The sequence below is a fragment of the Poromitra crassiceps genome (genome assembly GCF_964638095.1).
Source record: "Poromitra crassiceps genome assembly, chromosome: 13".
In the NCBI taxonomy this organism is placed as follows: domain Eukaryota; kingdom Metazoa; phylum Chordata; class Actinopteri; order Beryciformes; family Melamphaidae; genus Poromitra; species Poromitra crassiceps.
The window spans coordinates 21,149,651-21,171,949 of NC_139644.1; the positions used below are offsets into that span (position 1 = coordinate 21,149,651).

At 45.9% G+C, this 22,299-nt stretch overlaps 1 protein-coding gene across 1 annotated transcript in view; it reads right to left on the bottom strand.

The window, feature by feature from the left end:
- The window catches only part of mrc2 (mannose receptor, C-type 2), a gene marked incomplete at its 5' end in the record, with an annotated part of 46,277 nt that overhangs the window by 15,914 nt on the left and 8,064 nt on the right, over positions 1 to 22,299 (bottom strand). Inside the window, 9 exons of the mRNA XM_083649973.1 lie at positions 947 to 1,095; positions 1,193 to 1,308; positions 5,730 to 5,834; positions 5,975 to 6,129; positions 7,467 to 7,658; positions 8,000 to 8,143; positions 10,511 to 10,624; positions 12,157 to 12,321; positions 19,244 to 19,417. Coding sequence (XP_083506099.1) covers positions 947 to 1,095; positions 1,193 to 1,308; positions 5,730 to 5,834; positions 5,975 to 6,129; positions 7,467 to 7,658; positions 8,000 to 8,143; positions 10,511 to 10,624; positions 12,157 to 12,321; positions 19,244 to 19,417 — 1,314 coding nt within the window. The remainder of the gene's footprint in view (positions 1 to 946; positions 1,096 to 1,192; positions 1,309 to 5,729; positions 5,835 to 5,974; positions 6,130 to 7,466; positions 7,659 to 7,999; positions 8,144 to 10,510; positions 10,625 to 12,156; positions 12,322 to 19,243; positions 19,418 to 22,299) is intronic.

The following is a 22,299-nucleotide window of genomic DNA, read 5'->3' on the forward strand; positions in this document are numbered from 1 at the left end:
GCATCTCCAATTTCTCATGCACGTCACTTCTCGCAGGGTTAGTAAACAGTAAATGCATGGCAATTCATTTTTGACCAACATGTTACCATGGTTACCATCCAAGCTGCCTGCCTCTTTGCTTATGTCATTCGGAGATCAGCGGAGCTGGTATTGTTTTCACCGTGTGAGTCTGTGTGTGTGTGTGTATGTGTGTGTGTGTGTGTGTGTGTGAGTCTGTGTGTGTGTGTGTGTGTATGTGTGTGTGTGTGTGTGTGCGTGCGTGTGAGCGTGCGCGTGCCCGTGCGTGCATATGTGTGTGTCATCATGGCAAAATGTGGTTCTGGAAACACCTATTGTAGCAGGAACTACAACAGAAGCCATTTTGAGTACTTTGCCAAATATGTCTGTCTGTCTGTGGGCAGATGCCGTGCAAGATGCAGTCACGAAACTTTACAGGTGTGTAGTTGACATAAAAATGTTTTAGGTCGAGTTCGAAAATGGGCATGATTCGAGCAAAGGGGCCGGCCCCCCACATAGGCCCGCCCACTTTACGGCCCTGGCCCACATTCGTTTTAAGTCACGGGCATCGCGGCTGTTGTGATCCCATCACACGATTGTCTCTAGTTTTGTTAATGTGGCCAAATGCGCCAGCAGGTGGTTTTGATAATCAGATCTTCAAACTTTCTATGGATTTTATGCATTTCTACTCTGTCCGATTCGAATATGTTCAGCCAGAATGCATGTTAAAGCCAGATGCAGGCCGACATTGTAAATAAGAATTTTGTTCTTAATTGTCTCGCCTGGTAAAATAAAGGTAAAAAAGAAAAGAAAAAAAAAGTGCATCATACTGTATATGTACAGATGTGTAGATGTGCATTGTAAGATATTCACATTGTCAGATCCTATTTGTAGCTCATACATGTACGTCAAGCACAGTCACATTCAGAGAGGGGGAGGCAATACCGACCTGGCTGGTATCGATTCCAGTTGGTGTAGGACACTTCGTCCTTGCTGAGCCATTCCAACGAGCCAGAGGGTCCCTGGGCGTGGAGGCCGATCCAGAAGGAGTCTCCAGTACGACCAAACACCAGGCTGTTGGAGAAGGCCTGCTCAAACCTGCAAAGAACCAAGCAAATGGTTTTTGCTGGAAACAGCGCGAACGAAACAGTTTTAATCACTGTATGTGTGTTCATGTATGCAATACTGTACACACCTGTTGGTGATGGTGACAAGCAAAGCTCCACTGTCGTCACAGGCCTTCTTGGCCTCATCAAAGGTGAGCGAATCCTCTCCCACCCAGTAACAAGATGGACTGTGCCACTTCCAGCCCTGAGGAGACAGGAGAGGAGAGGAGAGGAGAGGAGAGGAGAGGAGAGGAGAGGAGAGGAGAGGAGAGGAGAGGAGAGGAGAGGAGAGGAGAGGAGAGGAGAGGAGAGGAGAATTGTATTTGGATACTTTATTATCCCCATGGAGAAATGTATCCTCTGCATTTGACAAGAACCTAGGAGCAGTGGGCAGCTGCAGTACAGCGCGTGGGGACCAACCCCAGTTATTTTGCCAGTGCCTTGGTCAGGGGCACTGACAGGATTCTAGCATACATGTCTTTGATGGTGGGAGGAAACCGGAGCACCCGGAGGAAGCCCACACGAACATGGGGAGAACATGCAAATTCTACACAGAAAGGACCTGGCAGGGGTTCGAACCCGATAGAGGAGGAGAGGGGACAAGAAGAGTGTCAAAGAAATCCCTTCTCTTGAGAGGGTTTTGAAATGTGATTTATTTTCCTTTTTTTACAGAAAGTTAAGTAATGAAAAGGATGATCAGGATATCGAAAATAAAATTTGAATAGGTTTTGTGTGACATGTGTGTGCAAACACGTGTGTGTGTGCGTGTGTGTGTGTGTGTGTGTGTGTGTGTGTGTGTGTGTGTGCATGTGCATGCATGTACCGGTAAGCCTCATCCCTCTCCATGTAACTGATCCTCCATACGACTGCTATAAAAATGTGCTCTGGGCCGGATTAAATGAGGTTTGAAAAAAGCCAAATGAATGGTGTCTTTCAGACAAAAAAAAATACATGTGCAATTTATGCAGTCAAAACAGAAATGGGCCCACATATACCAGCCGGCGGTATCACAATGCAGAGTAAGGAGAACAAGTCTAGGCACACAGAAAACACTTTTCCCCGGCCTCAATCCCTGCTGCCATCTCTAGTCGTTGTGGACGTGTATGGGCGAGGAGTGCCGCAATGTGAAAAGGTCAGGAGAGATCTTGCACGAGTAAGAAAGTGAAAGAGCGTTACATGTCCTGTACTGTCTGTCTGTCTTTGTGTGAATCAGCTCAACCTCAGGCTTTTTGCACAACCACGTTTGGCAGCCAGACAGAAACCTCAAAGAGTTCCAGCTGCTGGGGAAGGCTGCTCTGCTGAAAGTCATATCTGTCTCATTCCCCTCCTCCCTCCCTCCCTCCGTCTGAAAAAGTGAAACCATCATATCTGGGGAAGGAAAACCGTACAGTGATAGTACTACTTTTCCCAGTAATGAGTGATTGAATTTCAACAATAATTACCCTACAGTTACTGATCAAAAAGGTTAGAGATCTAAATATCGGATTGAAGTTGATTTACAGTATATGAAAAATTAGAGCCCACCCCCAATCCCACATTTGTTTCTGTCAGAATTAAGGCATCATTAGGCAGCAAATTTGACTTGATTCCGGTAGAAGTATTCCTACTTTGATTTTATCCAGCAAAAGGATGACCAACACATGGAACATCAACACTGTTTGGTTTTCCGTATCATTAACACAGAAGGGAGGTTATTGTGATTTTTGATGGTAAGACTAAAAGGGGATGTAATCAGTAACTTTGGGGGTGTAATGGATAAGAATATAACAACTAATGGGACGAATTACGCCTCCCAGGGTATAAGTAAAGTATTAGCATAGTAATAGCATTATTTTGATATATGTAATGAGGGTACATCACTTTTTTGAGTGAAGCCAACACTACATAGGCCAGGGTAAATAGGTTGTATATCATGCAGTGAAATGATCGTGAACAGGGCAGTGGTCTCGTTGTCATTGTTGTTTTACATGTGTGAAGTGTGCTCATCTGCCCAGGAGAAAGCGCCACGTGGGCCCAAAGCATGCGCCATGCCAACTGACCCCTGTCATGTGACCACCCATGATGCCTCCTCGCTCCCCAGGGAGAGAGGCAAAGATACTCAGAGATGGGAAGTATCTAAGTACAAATACTTTGTTATTGTACTTAAGTAGGATTTTCAGGTATCTGTACTTTACGGAGTATTTATTTTTCTGACAACCTTTTACTTTTACTCCCTACATTTTAACACAAATATCTGTACTTTCTACTCCTTACATTTTTGAAACAGGATACTTTAAGTCTGTCTCTCTCATCTCGCTTATCACCTTTCATTCATTATTTGCACCTTTTTTGTGAAAAAACCATATGACACATATCAAAGTACAGTATTATTATTTTGTGGCACAATGCAGAAAAACTTAAAGGAACATCTTTGACAACGGCCACTGGGTCAAGATCAGATACTGAGATTAGCACTTGAGCATTCACCATTTTCACCGATGGTCAGGCAAGAGCAGTAAAAGCTCAGGTATGGGATGAATATGGAGAGAATTATGGCCTGTGAAATCACAGAGAGAGATGGATCTTCCAGATGTGATTTAACTCACCATGTGAGTAAAAAGTATGGCAGTGCCAAAGTGCATGTACTGTATGTGTGTTTATACTTGAAAACACTTGTGAAATAAACAAAATAAAAAATACATACAATATGTCATTGTCCACATTTGAATGCAGCAGACATAATGTACTTTTCTTGGTTTGTAAGTGTGTGTCAGGGGAGTGTGTGTGTGTGTGTGTGCGTGTGTGTGTGTGTGTGTGTGTGTGCACGCGTGCGTGTGTGCGTGTGTGTGTGTGTGTGTGTGCATGCGTGCGTGTGCGTGCGTGTGTCAAGGATCAGTGTTGTCTGAAGCTGGGGTGTCTGGTGACCTTCCTAGCCTCGAGGGAGTGATTTATGCTACAGTTACAGACTGGGTGGGAGTGCTGGGGAAAAGGGGTCAGGGGTGAGGGAACGGCTGAAATATTTAGAATAATAGTGTTGCCCCCAGCGCCACTGCTGACTGTCAGCAGCTGGAAGCGCAGCGCTCGGACACTGTAGGACATCTGAATAGAGTCTTTATGGAGTAGGAGACAGAGATGTATGGGAGGATACACAAAGGCAGTGGGGCTGCCAACCATGATTCTGGGGTTCAAGCCAATATGGCCGACGCTGAAGATGTAATGCCGCCAAGGGCCGCGAACTGCGGGGTGTTAAAAGTAAAACAACTGACAGTTATAGCAATTTTATGGATAATACAAATATAAAGATATTTAACAGTGCTTTACTATGTATGTACTTTCTTTATATTAGCGTTAAAGGGGAAATCCACCATAAAACACTTTACTGGTCCCATTTTGTTGTTTGATGGTATATTTTTCTTATTCCCACAGATAGTTGGCCTTTGATCGAAAGCTCCATCTACACTGATAAAAACCGGGTTTTGTTGTCAGTCAGAATCAAAGAGGAAAAGCTTCTGTCTAGATTGACTTGATGTTCAAACATAAGGCAGGAAATCCCAGAAGACAAAGAGAAGACAATTTCTCCACAATCAGTATCCTCAATAGACCATAATACAATGCAGCAAGGGATGCGCATGCTTTTTTTTTTGTTACCATATTGCTATTGCTCTTCCGCCTACATGTACAGTCAACAGCTGAGTGCAATTAGTTCACGTCCGTTCTCTCACTTCTCTGGGAGTTGTCAATAGGCATTCTGGGAAATGTAGGAAATCACTAACTGAAGAAGAAGAAGACGAGGCAGGCTGAGGGAAACTGGTGCGCCCAAAAAAGTAACACTTCATCAACGAACAACTCCTGGAATGCACTGAACATCACAGACTGATGATATATAACAGTGTAGGAGTATCCGGGGATGGATTTTCTCTTCACTGTCATTGGCTCAATGCTCTGAGGTTTGCTGTTTGGTTACATATGGTTGACTTCTGCATGCTTTTTCAACTATTTTAGGGCTTGAACCTCGAATAAAACATCAAAAATATATGAGAGGGCGGAGGGGAGGGAGAGAGAGAGAGAGAGAGACACAGAGAGACACAGAGAGAGACAGAGAGAGAGAGAGAGAGAGAGAGAGAGAGAGAACACTTCTAAGCCCGCCCCTCATTCAGAACCTCTGTCAACTCAGAGCAGCAGTGTGAAATAGAAGTGGAAAAGCTGTCAAACAAACGTTAATCTCTCAAAAAACTATAAATTGCATCGCTTGTATTTTGACATTGTGAGTGAGAGCAGATGTACAGTACCTGAAGGGTTTTTGATATAATATAATATAATATAATATAATATAATATAATATAATATAATATATAATATACTGTATGTATATACTGTAGTTTTAAAGGTGTGTGAACTGTCACAGTTTTCAAATGTGTGAATTTAGTAAAAAAGGTATAGCCTGGAAAGTCAGCTAGAGTGAATTATGACATCATTACGTACTCTAGCCTGGCTCCACAGCCTGCTACAAGCTTGCCCAATTGTCATTGGTGTACAGTGCAAAAAGGGGCGGGACTTAGGAAAGGTCAATTTGACCGAGAAAGACAAATCAGAAAGAAGATGACAAACGACCGAAGCAAATGCAATGAGCTGGGAAAAGAGTAATACCTGTTTGCACTCTCTGTGCTGCGGCTTGCCGTCACTCTTTGTCCCTGGTTTCTTACAGATGGAGGGCAGGGTCATGTTACACGGGCTGTCGTTCCAGCGGCCATCCTGCATGTGAGCAAGACACAAACAGAGGGAGAGAACACAGCTGTTCAATATAAACAAACAGAGGCAGAGTCTGTGGCTGTGAGGAGATTAAGACCGTCAGAGTCAGGGTGAGGGGTGGGGTGGGGGGGAAGGTCACTCACAGGTCCCCAGATGCTGACGCAATCTTCCTGGGTGTTGCGGAAGTTGTTGGGTTCAAACGGGTGCCAGTAGGTGAAGATGACGGGTGTGTGGTCGGTCCACTGGAAGTCCATTTGCATATCGGTGTCATGGAGCCCGATCCACAGCTCCTCAACGTCTGACAGGAGACACAGATAGAGACACTGCATGAAATAGACCACGCCCATCTAGGGGGAAAGCTCTCCGTTCACTTCCACACACCAGCATCATTTTCCTTGAATTCAACATAGCTAAAAGCTGTTGTGGGGTGGGCTGCGCAGACAACAAATGTAAAAAATCCCCAATTAAAGTTTTTTTGTACTCCCGAGCAAAACAAGGAAGCCATTGAGAATTGGCGAGAAGAAAAATGTGCTGTCAGTGAAGTACAGTAAGTTGGAGTGTTCATGTTCTGTATAATTATATGATCTTTGTGTGCAACACGCGACCAGGCGCATAGGAGAACTGGGAGGATTGGGGGGGGAGTTTTTGTTTCCCCCCGTTTTGGGCGTGATTTCTGAATGATGACGCTCTCCGCAGTGTCTCTATTGGACAGGAGAGTGTTTCTTTTAATCAATATTTTTTGGGGGTTTTCTCCCATTTTCTCCCCAATTGTACTTGGCCAATTCCCATGGGAGGATCACACTATCCCCCCCTGTTCCCCTCCCCCCCGGAGCAGGTGCCCAGACCAGAGGAGGCACTATTGCAGCCACCAGGACTCATACGCCACCGGCTTCCCACCTGCAGACACGGCCAATTGTGTATTTGACCAAGCCGGAAATACCGCTACCGGGAATTGAACCGGGGTCTCCGCCGCGGTGGTAGGTGAGTGCTTTTACCTCTTTACTACCCAGATGCCCCATTGGACAGGAGAGTTAGGGGGACAATTGGGGGAAGACAGAAACAGAGTTAAAATGGGATTAGGGTTCACACCTCCATGACCTATTTTGATTTGTATCGTATTCCATTCTGGTTTAGTTTGTATGTTGTTTTTCAGCTGAGAAAAGGGATGAGCAGTCTAGTTTCACTACACTTGGGACTGCTGTGGTGAAGTGTGCACATAATATAGACCTAGATAAATAGTTGAAAACCGCCATTTAATGTTGTGAAATCCAAGTTGTTTCTGGCACATTCCTGTAAATTTACAGGAATATGCCAGAAACAATGTTTCCTGACTTTTCCAGAGGATTGATCAAATTCCCTGGCTTTGCCTGTCTTACATACACTTCCCAGAATTCCCATGATGTTCCAGAAAATAAAGCATGGGAAGAGCATTATATGGTGTGTGGTCATCTTTGTTCCTGAAGATGACCAGTGCGAAACCCTTCCATAAAAACAATAAGGTTGCCAAGGTGGAAACTGCAAGCAGGAAATCACATAAACAGTAAACTCACATACAAGAGGAAGGTGAAGAAGATAAAGCCGATTTCAGAGGAGTTTTCATTTTGTTTCTGGCTCTTGTTCAGAGTGAATGCTCACCTTTCTTCAGGTTGCGAGTGATGAACTCCAGCTCAGGAAGAGTGTGGATGCTGACCAGGCTCGCCTCCATCTTCTGGCAGGTTTTCTGAGCTGTGTCCCAGTCTGTCTTCTCTGAAGCCAGCTTGTAGCAACCGGCCTGGAAAGGCTGCCAACCCACGTCACACTCATACTTCTCCTCATTTGCCCACGAGTCTGTGGGGGAAGAGAGTATAAAACACACGCACACGCACACACAAGCACAAACGCAGGCACGCACAAACACACCATACACACAAGCACACACGCACGCATGCACACGCACACACACACACACACACACACACACACACACACACACACACACACACACACACACACACACACACACACACACACACACACACACACCTCAAATTAGAGCAGGGATTAAATCTGCCAAAACCAACACAAATAAGTCCAAATGTATGATTGAAATCTGGCTATGTGGCACAGTTGTTGCTGGTGCATTTGTGTTTAGTTTTCAGTCTAGTGTGACTAGCTGCCTCCACACTGACCAGTGGTGAAGGGGTCCAGCGTGGCGTTGGGCCTCTTCTTACAGACGTAGGGCAGAGCCACAGCACAGTCCCGGGTTTGCCATCGACCTGATGACTCGGTCCTGATCACGGCACAGCTGTCCTCCTCTGCATGGCTTGGCTGGTCTGGGATCAGAGACAGGAGTGAGGACAAGACGCTCGTCCAGACAGTACTAACGCCAAATAAAAGTGCCCTTGACCACGGCACTTAACCCCCTACATTCTCCAGTGGCCTACAGCAGTGGTTCTCAAACTTTCTTGGCTTCAACGCCCCCTTTCCCTGATTTCTGAATCCAAGCTACTCCTTTTACCCGACTACAACATTTTGCTTAGAAAAACGGCAAGAGAAACTATAGCGTATGATGTAATGAATGAATGATAACCCACCTTTTGAAGAATATAACATTACAAAATAAGAAATGGAGTAAAAGAGAGAAATTAGTGCCTCCTCCCCCTTTTTTAACGAATTGTTTATTTTGATTCAGAAAGCAACACATACTATAGACAGAAACAACAATTGCGTGTGTGTGTGTGTGTGTGGGGGGGGGGGGCAAAGGGGTTTGAGGGGGGCTAAATCAAATCAAAACAAAACAGAACATCTTGGCTCACAAACCCACACATTCGAAGAGGCCAGTGACTAAGGCCATGTTCACATTACAGGCAAATCCAATTTGGTGCTAAAGTCATTAATCATCATTATCTTGATTGGTTTCCCAAATCTGATTTGGGCAAGTGTTCAAGTCGGATCTGCGTGTCCATACAATCAGCCAATGAGCCAATATACAATGTTTCTGGCAGTGTTTGCATGTCTGCTCTCTGCTCTTCAAGTCCCCGCCCCCTGCAAAAGACACTCTCAAATCTGATTTGGGTGATCAGCACGTCCACACTGAAGTCACATCAGTTGAAAGCAGATTGGAAACTACCTCCATATGTTGTTTGGGACAAGTGACACAAATCAGACTTGGAGCGTCAAGACTCATAAAAACCAATCTAGATAGAATCAATGATAGGTCATTAAAGTTCACAAATCAGATTTGGCCTCCTAGTCTGAACATGGCCTAAGTGAAGTGCCACGTTTAAATCAAACAATAATATAAGAGTGCAGTGCAGCGGCTGCAGGTTGCTCTCTCTCTCATAACACTTAGGAATTACATACAATAAACATAACAAATAGGACGAATCAGCGTGACATCATAGCAACAAAAGATTACTTCCGGGTGCCACTGCAGCAGAAACTAGTATGAAACGAAGCTGAAAAACTGTGCCAAACAAACGTTAATATCTCAAAAACTGTACATCTCATCGCTTAGCGCTTATATTTGACATTGTGAGTGAGAGCAGAAGTAGCTACTGTAAAGGATTAGAGGCACAATATATGTATGTAGTGTTAAAGTTGTGTGAACTGTCACAGTTTTAAAATGTGTGAACAGAGTGCTAGAGTGAGTTCCTCGCTCCATAAAGGTTGAAAAAAGAATGAAACATAAATTGTGATTTCTCAAAGAGTACAAAAGATAAATTAAAGCTGAATTAAGGTGATAAGAGTCCTAAAAGTTTAAATTGAGTGTCTAGCTTAAAGTATGAAGGAGTATTTAGAGTTCAAAGAGGGCATGGTTTCACCATGAACTCTTGTTTAAAACGACCAGCAGTTACACCCGGAAGTACGTATACATCTAAACATGCTGATTCGTCCTACAGCTAAATAGCAGGTATCACACAGGCCCATACTACACAAAACCTCTTGTAAGAATAGCAGAGAGATACCTAGACCAATATATGACATAAAAGGTTTCCACATTCTGCTAAAATACATTGCCTTTGCGATGCAACATGCATGTCAAATAATCTAATGATACATATTCAAGGATCACCTTATCCTAATATGTTTTAGATGGAACCTTGTCTCTTATCCAGTTCAAAAGAATGAGCAGATTTATTTAAACATTTCATTTATTTTCATGATTTATTCTTACATTTTTCCATTCACCCTTTCTCCCAAGTACCCCCTGTAGTACCTCCATGTACCCCTAGCGTACCCCATTTTGGGAACCACTGGCCTACGGTAAAGCGCTGTGGCTGCACTGGACCAAGTGTCTGTGTGTGTGTGTGTGTGTGTGTGTGTGTGTGTGTGTGTGTGTGTGTGTGTGTGTGTGTGTGTGTGTGTGTGTGTGTGTGTGTGTGTGTGTGTGTGTGTGTGTGTGTGTGTGTGTGTGTGTGTGTGTGTGTGTGTGTGTGTGTGTGTGTGTGTGTGTGTGTGTGTGTGTGTGTGTGTGTGTGTGTGTGTGTGCGCGTGCACGTGCGTGCGTGTGTGTGTGCGCACGCGCGCGCGTGCGCGGGTGTGCGTGTGTGAGAGAGTGTGAAGCAGGGTGGTGCTAAAAATAAACAAGTGTGCTCAGTCAGCCTTCCTTGGGTAAATAAAGGTTTAAAAAGGATGGTAAAAGCAGGCTATAACGCTGACAGAAGACAGGGGGGGTTGTGGTGTTTTTAACGTCTCACCTTGCTCCCAATTGAGGTACTTGACCGGCGAGGAGTCGGCCCACTGCCAGCCTCCATTGATATCCAGGTCATTGAGGCCGGTCCACAAAGCGGCGCTGTAGCCAGTCAGTAGCCCTGAAAGAGCAGGAAAGGACCTACCTCAGACACTATCAAATATAAATAAAGACACGAAAGAATTCCTTCACTGTTCACAAGATGTATAACATTATGTGATTATTGATGTAAGATTTCAAGAGGGGGAAATTGAATAGGAATATCAAGTTTATGGCTGTATGGTGAAGGGAAACAAGTTCTACGGAGTATTTTACCCTATAGTCTTACGAGGGAAATGGATCATTATAGAATATATCAGGCCCGGCTCCAGGATGAAGTGACTGAGGGGGCAGTTAAAAATTGTGAGGGGGCAATTAGAAAAAGAGAAGACAGAAAAGCCAGCACTCAAAATAAATCCTTTTGGTTTTTTTAATACCTTCAGTAGCAGCAGTAAATCAATGGACGTATGTTTCGGCACAAACCTTCCTCAGCATTGTTGCTGAGGAAGGCTTGTGCCGAAACGTGCCTGCTACAGCCTTTGGGCCTGTGTCCACCTAGCGTCTTTTTCCGACCGTTAAACGCTGGGAGTGCGCTGGGGAGCGCTGATCTCAGCGCACAATATACAAGGAAGCAGTCTGAAACTAACGTTAGTTCAGTGCGGTAGTAGCTTGATAGCTGACAGCTAACATTAGCAAACAACACACATACAGTGATTTAGCTCAACACTCACCAGAAATATCAAGTGTCTAGCCAATCTGCTCCCACAATTGAGCCTTTCTGTCTCTGTTGCGGAAAGTTAACATATTTTCAGCTGGAAGCGCTGGGAGTCGGGCGCACAAAAACGCCGGAGCGTTCTGAAAATAGACGCTGGGCGCAGCGCGCTTTCTCTAGATGTCCGTGTGCGCCCGCATACGCTCTCCCCCCATTGGAAACAACTGAAAAAAGACGCCGAAGCTGAGGAAAAGATGCTAGTTGGACACAGGCCCTTTGAAAGACAGCAATGTCGTGCCACGAGGAGTAGAAGAGGAATTCAACTAGGGGCAGAAAATACAACTGAGGGGGCAAAGCCCCCACAAGCCCCCCTGGTGCCGCGCCCGGAATATATTCTACTGATTCAGGAATTGGATCAGTTCTGAAGCCTCATGTAAAATGACGAGACATTTTGTTTAATTCTTGGCTGCTAAGCGCTCATCGCTGTGGTGTTTCTACACCGCACTTCCCAGAGATCACCTGTCAGTCAAACGTTGGTGTGTCCAAACTGTGACACCTTTTTCCTTTGATTTTCTGTTGATGAAGTTTGAGTGTCTGTAGGTGGCGCTCTTGTCTTTGCCTTTTCATTCATGGTGACTATCACTGCTCATGCTAACGACCCGGTTCTTCCTCTATTGATCCCAAATGAAGCGCTGTTGCTGCTGCTGGAAATGTAAAATGGATGACTTTCTGCCACCTGACACCTGATGCCACCTGACACCTGATGCCACCTGTTTCTAGGTAGTGTCACATCACTACTGTGTTGCATCAGTTGGTGACAGAGAGCAGCAAAGTGGACATTTATTGATATTTCTAAAAGACATCAGTGCACGTGCGTCTGCACGTTCATGCATGGACCTCACCATTGATGTAGGTCTGCTCATGCAGCTTGGTGATGCTTAGCAGGTCTGCCCCCTGCTGCTGGCAGCTGATGCGAGCCTCGCTCCACGACAGCGTAGCCTGGAAGTTGAACTGGTAACAGCTGTCTGTCAGCGGATCAGTGTCCCAGAACGTCTCACAGCCATTACCTGACATTGAGAGAAGATCAAAAGTCAGTTAGATCTGGGGAAGGGGGAGACACTGGAGGAGGAAATAAGAGCAAAGTGGACGATTGAGTGAAAGGATGTGGCTCTGAGTCTCTGGCTGCTTCCCCAGTCTTGACAGTATAGAGCCAAAGTCATGCCCACTTCCGGTTTAGGCATACGAACCAAGGGATTTCAACCGCCATTCTTTTCTCCACAGACATTCATAATGTACCCATAAACTGGAAGGGGGCATGACTTTGGCTCTCTATGAGCTGGGATGTGGTGGTGAGTGGAGGTAAGGATGCAGAGTCACGAACATATGAAGCAGTGACTCACTCTTCACAGGACAGAACATATGAAGCAGCGACTCACTCTTCACAGGACAGAACATACGAAGCAGCGACTCACTCTTCACAGGACAGAGAACATATGAAGCAGCGACTCACTCTTCACAGGACAGAACATACAAAGCAGTGACTCACTCTTCACAGGACAGAGAACATACAAAGCAGTGACTCACTCTTCACAGGACAGAGAACATACAAAGCAGCGACTCACTCTTCACAGGACAGAGAACATATGAAGCAGCGACTCACTCTTCACAGGACAGAGAACATATGAAGCAGCGACTCACTCTTCACAGGACAGAGAACATATGAAGCAGTGACTCACTCTTCACAGGACAGAGAACATATGAAGCAGCGACTCACTCTTCACAGGACAGAACATATGAAGCAGTGACTCACTCTTCACAGGACAGAGAACATATGAAGCAGTGACTCACTCTTCACAGGACAGAACATACAAAACAGCGACTCACTCTTCACAGGACAGAGAACATACAAAGCAGCGACTCACTCTTCACAGGACAGAGAACATACAAAACAGCGACTCACTCTTCACAGGACAGAACATACGAAGCAGTGACTCACTCTTCACAGGACAGAACATATGAAGCAGCGACTCACTCTTCACAGGACAGAGAACATATGAAGCAGCGACTCACTCTTCACAGGACAGAGAACATAAGAAGCAGTGACTCACTCTTCACAGGACAGAGAACATATGAAGCAGCGACTCACTCTTCACAGGACAGAGAACATATGAAGCAGCGACTCACTCTTCACAGGACAGAGAACATAAGAAGCAGTGACTCACTCTTCACAGGACAGAGAACATACAAAGCAGCGACTCACTCTTCACAGGACAGAGAACATATGAAGCAGCGACTCACTCTTCACAGGACAGAGAACATAAGAAGCAGTGACTCACTCTTCACAGGACAGAGAACATATGAAGCAGCGACTCACTCTTCACAGGACAGAGAACATATGAAGCAGCCACTCACTCTTCACAGGACAGAGAACATACAAAGCAGCGACTCACTCTTCACAGGACAGAGAACATATGAAGCAGCGACTCACTCTTCACAGGACAGAGAACATATGAAGCAGCGACTCACTCTTCACAGGACAGAGAACATATGAAGTAGTGACTCACTCTTCACAGGACAGAGAACATATGAAGCAGCGACTCACTCTTCACAGGACAGAGAACATATGAAGCAGTGACTCACTCTTCACAGGACAGAGAACATATGAAGCAGCGACTCACTCTTCACAGGACAGAGAACATAAGAAGCAGTGACTCACTCTTCACAGGACAGAACATACAAAACAGCGACTCACTCTTCACAGGACAGAACATACAAAACAGTGACTCACTCTTCACAGGACAGAACATACAAAACAGTGACTCACTCTTCACAGGACAGAGAACATACAAAGCAGCGACTCACTCTTCACAGGACAGAGAACATACAAAGCAGTGACTCACTCTTCACAGGACAGAACATACAAAACAGCGACTCACTCTTCACAGGACAGAACATACAAAACAGTGACTCACTCTTCACAGGACAGAACATACAAAACAGTGACTCACTCTTCACAGGACAGAACATACGAAGCAGCGACTCACTCTTCACAGGACAGAGAACATAAGAAGCAGCGACTCACTCTTCACAGGACAGAACATATGAAGCAGCGACTCACTCTTCACAGGACAGAGAACATACAAAGCAGTGACTCACTCTTCACAGGACAGAGAACATAAGAAGCAGTGACTTACTCTTCACAGGACAGAACATATGAAGCAGCGACTCACTCTTCACAGGACAGAGAACATATGAAGCAGCGACTCACTCTTCACAGGACAGAGAACATATGAAGCAGCGACTCACTCTTCACAGGACAGAGAACATATGAAGCAGCGACTCACTCTTCACAGGACAGAGAACATACAAAGCAGCGACTCACTCTTCACAGGACAGAGAACATATGAAGCAGCGACTCACTCTTCACAGGACAGAGAACATATGAAGCAGCGACTCACTCTTCACAAGACAGAGAACATATGAAGCAGCGACTCACTCTTCACAGGACAGAGAACATATGAAGCAGCGACTCACTCTTCACAGGACAGAGAACATATGAAGCAGCGACTCACTCTTCACAGGACAGAGAACATATGAAGCAGCGACTCACTCTTCACAGGACAGAGAACATACAAAGCAGCGACTCACTCTTCACAGGACAGAGAACATATGAAGCAGCGACTCACTCTTCACAGGACAGAGAACATACGAAGCAGCGACTCACTCTTCACAGGACAGAGAACATACAAAGCAGCGACTCACTCTTCACAGGACAGAACATACAAAGCAGTGACTCACTCTTCACAGGACAGAGAACATACAAAGCAGTGACTCACTCTTCACAGGACAGAGAACATACAAAGCAGCGACTCACTCTTCACAGGACAGAGAACATATGAAGCAGCGACTCACTCTTCACAGGACAGAGAACATACAAAGCAGCGACTCACTCTTCACAGGACAGAGAACATATGAAGCAGCGACTCACTCTTCACAGGACAGAGAACATATGAAGCAGCGACTCACTCTTCACAGGACAGAGAACATATGAAGCAGCGACTCACTCTTCACAGGACAGAGAACATATGAACCAGTGACTCACTCTTCACAGGACAGAGAACATATGAAGCAGTGACTCACTCTTCACAGGACAGAACATACAAAACAGCGACTCACTCTTCACAGGACAGAGAACATACAAAGCAGCGACTCACTCTTCACAGGACAGAACATACAAAACAGTGACTCACTCTTCACAGGACAGAACATACAAAACAGTGACTCACTCTTCACAGGACAGAACATACGAAGCAGCGACTCACTCTTCACAGGACAGAGAACATAAGAAGCAGCGACTCACTCTTCACAGGACAGAACATATGAAGCAGCGACTCACTCTTCACAGGACAGAGAACATACAAAGCAGTGACTCACTCTTCACAGGACAGAGAACATAAGAAGCAGCGACTCACTCTTCACAGGACAGAACATTTGAAGCAGCGACTCACTCTTCACAGGACAGAGAACATATGAAGCAGCGACTCACTCTTCACAGGACAGAGAACATATGAAGCAGCGACTCACTCTTCACAGGACAGAGAACATATGAAGCAGCGACTCACTCTTCACAGGACAGAGAACATACAAAGCAGCGACTCACTCTTCACAGGACAGAGAACATATGAAGCAGCGACTCACTCTTCACAGGACAGAGAACATATGAAGCAGCGACTCACTCTTCACAGGACAGAGAACATATGAAGCAGCGACTCACTCTTCACAGGACAGAGAACATATGAAGCAGCGACTCACTCTTCACAGGACAGAGAACATATGAAGCAGCGACTCACTCTTCACAGGACAGAGAACATAAGAAGCAGCGACTCACTCTTCACAGGACAGAACATATGAAGCAGCGACTCACTCTTCACAGGACAGAGAACATACAAAGCAGTGACTCACTCTTCACAGGACAGAGAACATAAGAAGCAGCGACTCACTCTTCACAGGACAGAACATTTGAAGCAGCGACTCACTCTTCACAGGACAGAGAACATATGAAGCAGCGACTCACTCTTCACAGGACAGAGAACATATGAAGCAGCGACTCACTCTTCACAGGACAGAGAACATATGAAGCAGCGACTCACTCTTCACAGGACAGAGAACATACAAAGCAGCGACTCACTCTTCACAGGACAGAGAACATATGAAGCAGCGACTCACTCTTCACAGGACAGAGAACATATGAAGCAGCGACTCACTCTTCACAGGACAGAGAACATATGAAGCAGCGACTCACTCTTCACAGGACAGAGAACATATGAAGCAGCGACTCACTCTTCACAGGACAGAGAACATATGAAGCAGCGACTCACTCTTCACAGGACAGAGAACATATGAAGCAGCGACTCACTCTTCACAGGACAGAGAACATACAAAGCAGCGACTCACTCTTCACAGGACAGAGAACATATGAAGCAGCGACTCACTCTTCACAGGACAGAGAACATACAAAGCGGCGACTCACTCTTCACAGGACAGAACATACGAAGCAGCGACTCACTCTTCACAGGACAGAGAACATACAAAGCAGCGACTCACTCTTCACAGGACAGAGAACATATGAAGCAGCGACTCACTCTTCACAGGACAGAACATACGAAGCAGCGACTCACTCTTCACAGGACAGAGAACATACAAAGCAGCGACTCACTCTTAACAGGACAGAACATACGAAGCAGCGACTCACTCTTCACAGGACAGAGAACATATGAAGCAGCGTCTCACTCTTCCCAGGACAGAGAACATAAGAAGCAGCGACTCACTCTTCACAGGACAGAGAACATACAAAGCAGCATCTCGCTCTTCACAGGACAGAGAACATACAAAGCAGCGACTCGCTCTTCACAGGACAGAGAACATACAAAGCAGCGACTCACTCTTCACAGGACAGAGAACATACAAAGCAGCGACTCACTCTTCACAGGACAGAGAACATAAGAAGCAGCGACTCACTCTTCACAGGACAGAGAACATAAGAAGCAGCATCTCACTCTTCACAGGACAGAGAACATAAGAAGCAGTGACTCACTCTTCACAGGACAGAGAACATAAGAAGCAGCGACTCACTCTTCACAGGACAGAGAACATAAGAAGCAGCATCTCACTCTTCACAGGACAGAACATATGAAGCAGCGACTCACTCTTCACAGGACAGAGAACATAAGAAGCAGCGACTCACTCTTCACAGGACAGAGAACATAAGAAGCAGCGTCTCACTCTTCACAGGACAGAGAACATACAAAGCAGCGACTCACTCTTCACAGGACAGAGAACATACAAAACAGCGACTCACTCTTCACAGGACAGAACATATGAAGCAACGTCTCACTCTTCACAGGACAGAGAACATACAAAGCAGCGACTCACTCTTCACAGGACAGAACATACAAAGCAGCGACTCACTCTTCACAGGACAGAGAACATACAAAGCAGCGACTCACTCTTCACAGGACAGAACATACAAAGCAGCGACTCACTCTTCACAGGACAGAGAACATACGAAGCAGCGACTCACTCTTCACAGGACAGAGAACATACAAAGCAGTGACTCACTCTTCACAGGACAGAGAACATACAAAAGCAGCAACTCACTCTTCACAGGACAGAGAACATACGAAGCAGCGACTCACTCTTCACAGGACAGAGAACATAAGAAGCAGCGTCTCACTCTTCACAGGACAGAGAACATACAAAGCAGTGACTCACTCTTCACAGGACAGAGCATACAAAGCAGCGACTCACTCTTCACAGGACAGAGAACATACAAAGCAGCGACTCACTCTTCACAGGACAGAACATACAAAGCAGCGACTCACTCTTCACAGGACAGAGAACATACGAAGCAGCGACTCACTCTTCACAGGACAGAACATATGAAGCAGCGTCTCACTCTTCACAGAACAGAGAACATACAAAGCAGCGACTCACTCTTCACATGACAGAACATACAAAGCAGCGACTCACTCTTCACAGGACAGAGAACATACAAAGCAGCGACTCACTCTTCACAGGACAGAACATACAAAGCAGTGACTCACTCTTCACAGGACAGAGAACATACAAAGCAGTGACTCACTCTTCACAGGACAGAACATACAAAGCAGCGACTCACTCTTCACAGGACAGAACATACAAAACAGCGACTCACTCTTCACAGGACAGAACATATGAAGCAGCGTCTCACTCTTCACAGGACAGAGAACATACAAAACAGCGACTCACTCTTCACAGGACAGAGAACATACAAAGCAGCGACTTACTCTTCACAGGACAGAGAACATACAAAGCAGCGACTCACTCTTCACAGGACAGAGAACATAAGAAGCAGCGACTCACTCTTCACAGGACAGAACATACAAAGCAGCGACTCACTCTTCACAGGACAGAACATACAAAACAGCGACTCACTCTTCACAGGACAGAACATATGAAGCAGCGTCTCACTCTTCACAGGACAGAGAACATACAAAACAGCGACTCACTCTTCACAGGACAGAACATACGAAGCAGCGACTCACTCTTCACAGGACAGAACATACAAAGCAGTGACTCACTCTTCACAGGACAGAACATATGAAGCAGCGACTCACTCTTCACAGGACAGAGAACATATGAAGCAGCGACTCACTCTTCACAGGACAGAGAACATACAAAGCAGTGACTCACTCTTCACAGGACAGAACATACAAAGCAGCGACTCACTCTTCACAGGACAGAGAACATAAGAAGCAGTGACTCACTCTTCACAGGACAGAACATACAAAGCAGCGACTCACTCTTCACAGGACAGAACATACAAAGCAGCGTCTCACTCTTCACAGGACAGAACATACAAAGCAGCGACTCACTCTTCACAGGACAGAGAACATACGAAGCAGTGACTCACTCTTCACAGGACAGAGAACATACAAAGCAGTGACTCACTCTTCACAGGACAGAAGCCCCAGCGCTCATCCTTGCCGTAGTCGTAGGTGGTGCCGCACCACAGGTGGCCGTCCTCGCGCCCGATGCTGGTGCAGCTGTGGAACCACTGGCCGTCGTACAGGAAGGGCAGGTAGCAGGGCCGGCCGTGAGAGTTCCCCTGGATGGTGTAGATCTCTGGGGGGGAGGGGGGGGATGTCAAACGGTGAGAGGAGAGAGGCCTTAAGTCCCAGCATGCAGCAGTGAATGAGGGCCACGCTAGAGCCGTCTGAAGTTAAAGCTGTGAACTTTCCTGAACTGAAATACCGTATCTGTTTTCTCAGTGACTTGTACAATCAAACACATCGTAAAAACAGGGGATGATGTTACAGTTATAATAGTACGCCGGTCAAACAGCGGATTTTTCTGGTGAGCAGAAGGTATTTTCAAAAGACCAGGAAAGGTAAACAACAAATGAAAATAATCAAGTCACCGGAAGAAGAAAAGAATTGCTCTTGTGAAATCTCTTAAAAACAACTCCCACATCATATGAAATGACACAACAGCTATAAATAAAAAACAATACAAATAAAAAAATACCAAAATGATTAGGTTTCTATACCAAAGCAAGATGTTTCCGAGATCAAAAGTTAAAGTAAAACGTCAGTAACCAGAGTTACTAACGAGTCTAATCGAGTTAATCTGATTGCTACAGTTTGACAAAATGCCCAGAGTTTGCCACTATCTCTGCATTCCACCACCAGTACAGTAGGATGTGATGAAAATGGTAATAGGGAGAGAGAGAGAGAGAGAGAGGAAGAGAGAGAGAGAGAGAGAGAGAGAGAGAGGAAGAGAGAGAGAGAGAGAGAGAGGAAGAGAGAGAGAGAGAGAGAGAGCGGGAGAGCGAGAGAGAGTGTGAGTGAGAGTGAGACTGGATCTGTAATGTTACCAAAACACTCCAGCCCTATGGAAAGTAGGGCAGACATGTTAAAGGAGGGAGGAAAGTTTTCTAAAACTCCCTCCATGCCTTCCCTCTCTGCTCCACCACTGGCTGGCTAGCTGGCTGCCTGGCTAGCTGGCTGCCTGGCTGGCTGGCTGCCTGGCTGGCTAGCTGGCTGCCTGGTTAACTGGCTGGCTGCCTGGCTGGCTGCCTGGTTGACGGGCTGCCTGGTTGACTGGCTGGCTGCCTGGCTGGCTGCCTGGTTAACTGGCTGGCTGCCTGGCTGGCTGGCTGATTAACTGGCTGCCTGGTTGACTGGCTGGCTGCCTGCCTGGCTGGCTGCCTGGTTAACTGGCTGGCTGCCTGGTTGACTGTCTGCCTGGTTGACTGGCTGGCTGGCTGCCTGGTTAACTGGTTGGCTGCCTGGCTGGTTGGCTGATTAACTGGCTGGCTGGCTGCCTGGTTAACTGGTTGGCTGCCTGGCTGGTTGGCTGATTAACTGGCTGGCTGGCTGCCTGGTTAACTGGCTGCCTGCCTGGCTGGCTGCCTGGTTAACTGGCCGGCTGCCTGGCTGGCTGCCTGGTTGACTGTCTGCCTGGTTGACTGGCTGGCTACCTGGTTAACTGGCCGGCTGCCTGGCTGGCTGCCTGGTTGACTGTCTGCCTGGTTGACTGGCTGGCTGCCTGGCTGGCTGGCTGCATGCAGTGGAACGGCTCCATGGCTGACTAATGTCAGAGGCATTCCTCGCCAGCAGCGTGTTGACTTCACAAAGAAACTTGTGAGAATCGGCGCTTTAAAGTTAAAAATGTCAGTGCAGCCGTTCCCCCGACCACAAAAAAGTCAAGGAAACTTAGGAAAGGAAGGATCAAGAATAAAGCAAAGGGAGATTTGCTGGTCTTAAGTTTATGGGCGATCTGGTTTTAATTGCAGTCAAGCAGAGACTGAGCCCTGCAGTGGCGTTTGTCAATGAACAAACCTGACATTTGATATTGGTCTGAAATGGTACTACCAGTGGAAGTGAGGCTTAGCTGCGAACCACGCCGGTTAGACTTTATGCGGGAGTGAAAACAAGATATAAATACACTTAATATACTTGAGGGCAACAAGCACACTTTGCCTGTTGACTTCAGTTTACAACCAGCAGCAATGTTTCCTTTTCCTGCATCCTGGCACACAGCCAGCTGTCCTCCAACATGCTGGAAGCAACAATTTGGTGCATCCATCTGAGCAGATACAGCTCTGGCATGCAGAACACAAAGAGCATCTGCCTCACTGAGCCAACACAAAGTACAGGCAAGGAATATGAATGGATCACTGCATCACTGCATCACTGTGTGACTACAGGTAAACTACAATGGTTGGGTTTCTTTCCTCGTGTTTTCCTTACTCTTTCGACTTGAACATGTACTGTACCAGTTGACATTTCATGTCCAGGTGACTGTGTATCACGTTTGAACTTAAATTGAATGATTACATGGTCTTCTAAAGCCTTTAGAAGAATTTTCTCAACCTTTAATAAAGGTTGAGAAAATCATTTAACCCCTTGGCTTTGTCTCCGACTCAGAATTCTGAGAATCGGATCTGGCTGTTCATTTTTTTCTTTTCTTATATCCATCTGGCAATCAGAAAATCCATTGGCATGAGCTTGTTTGGTTTGTTTGCTTAATTGGGACTTGGTTTTACGTTATTAATAGGCTGACGTTTATACCAAAATAGGCTATATATCACAATCTATTGGGAGAATCCAAGCAATTCTATGTAAAATCAGACATTCAGAAAACAAGGCTGTGTTTCTATAGGTCCTGACAAGTTGACATTTGGTAGATACAAGGATTCCACACGACAGCGGTGATATCCTCCTGAGACCCGGCAATTCATGTTTGTCCTCTGTAGGGGACATGATTCTCTGGTCCGAATTTCAAAACCCATATAAGCTATCATGTTGGAAGCTGTTGCATTGTGTAGAGCAGTGGTTCTCAACTGTTCTAGCCTCACGACCCACATTTTTCCTTAGTCATTAAGTCGCGATCCAATTTTCAGAATTTTGCCTAAATTTGTAGCGTCATTTAGCCCCCTTCGCAACAAGCTAGCATGGCATGTTGGTATCAATGGATGCCTTAGGGTCTTCTAGTTTCATATC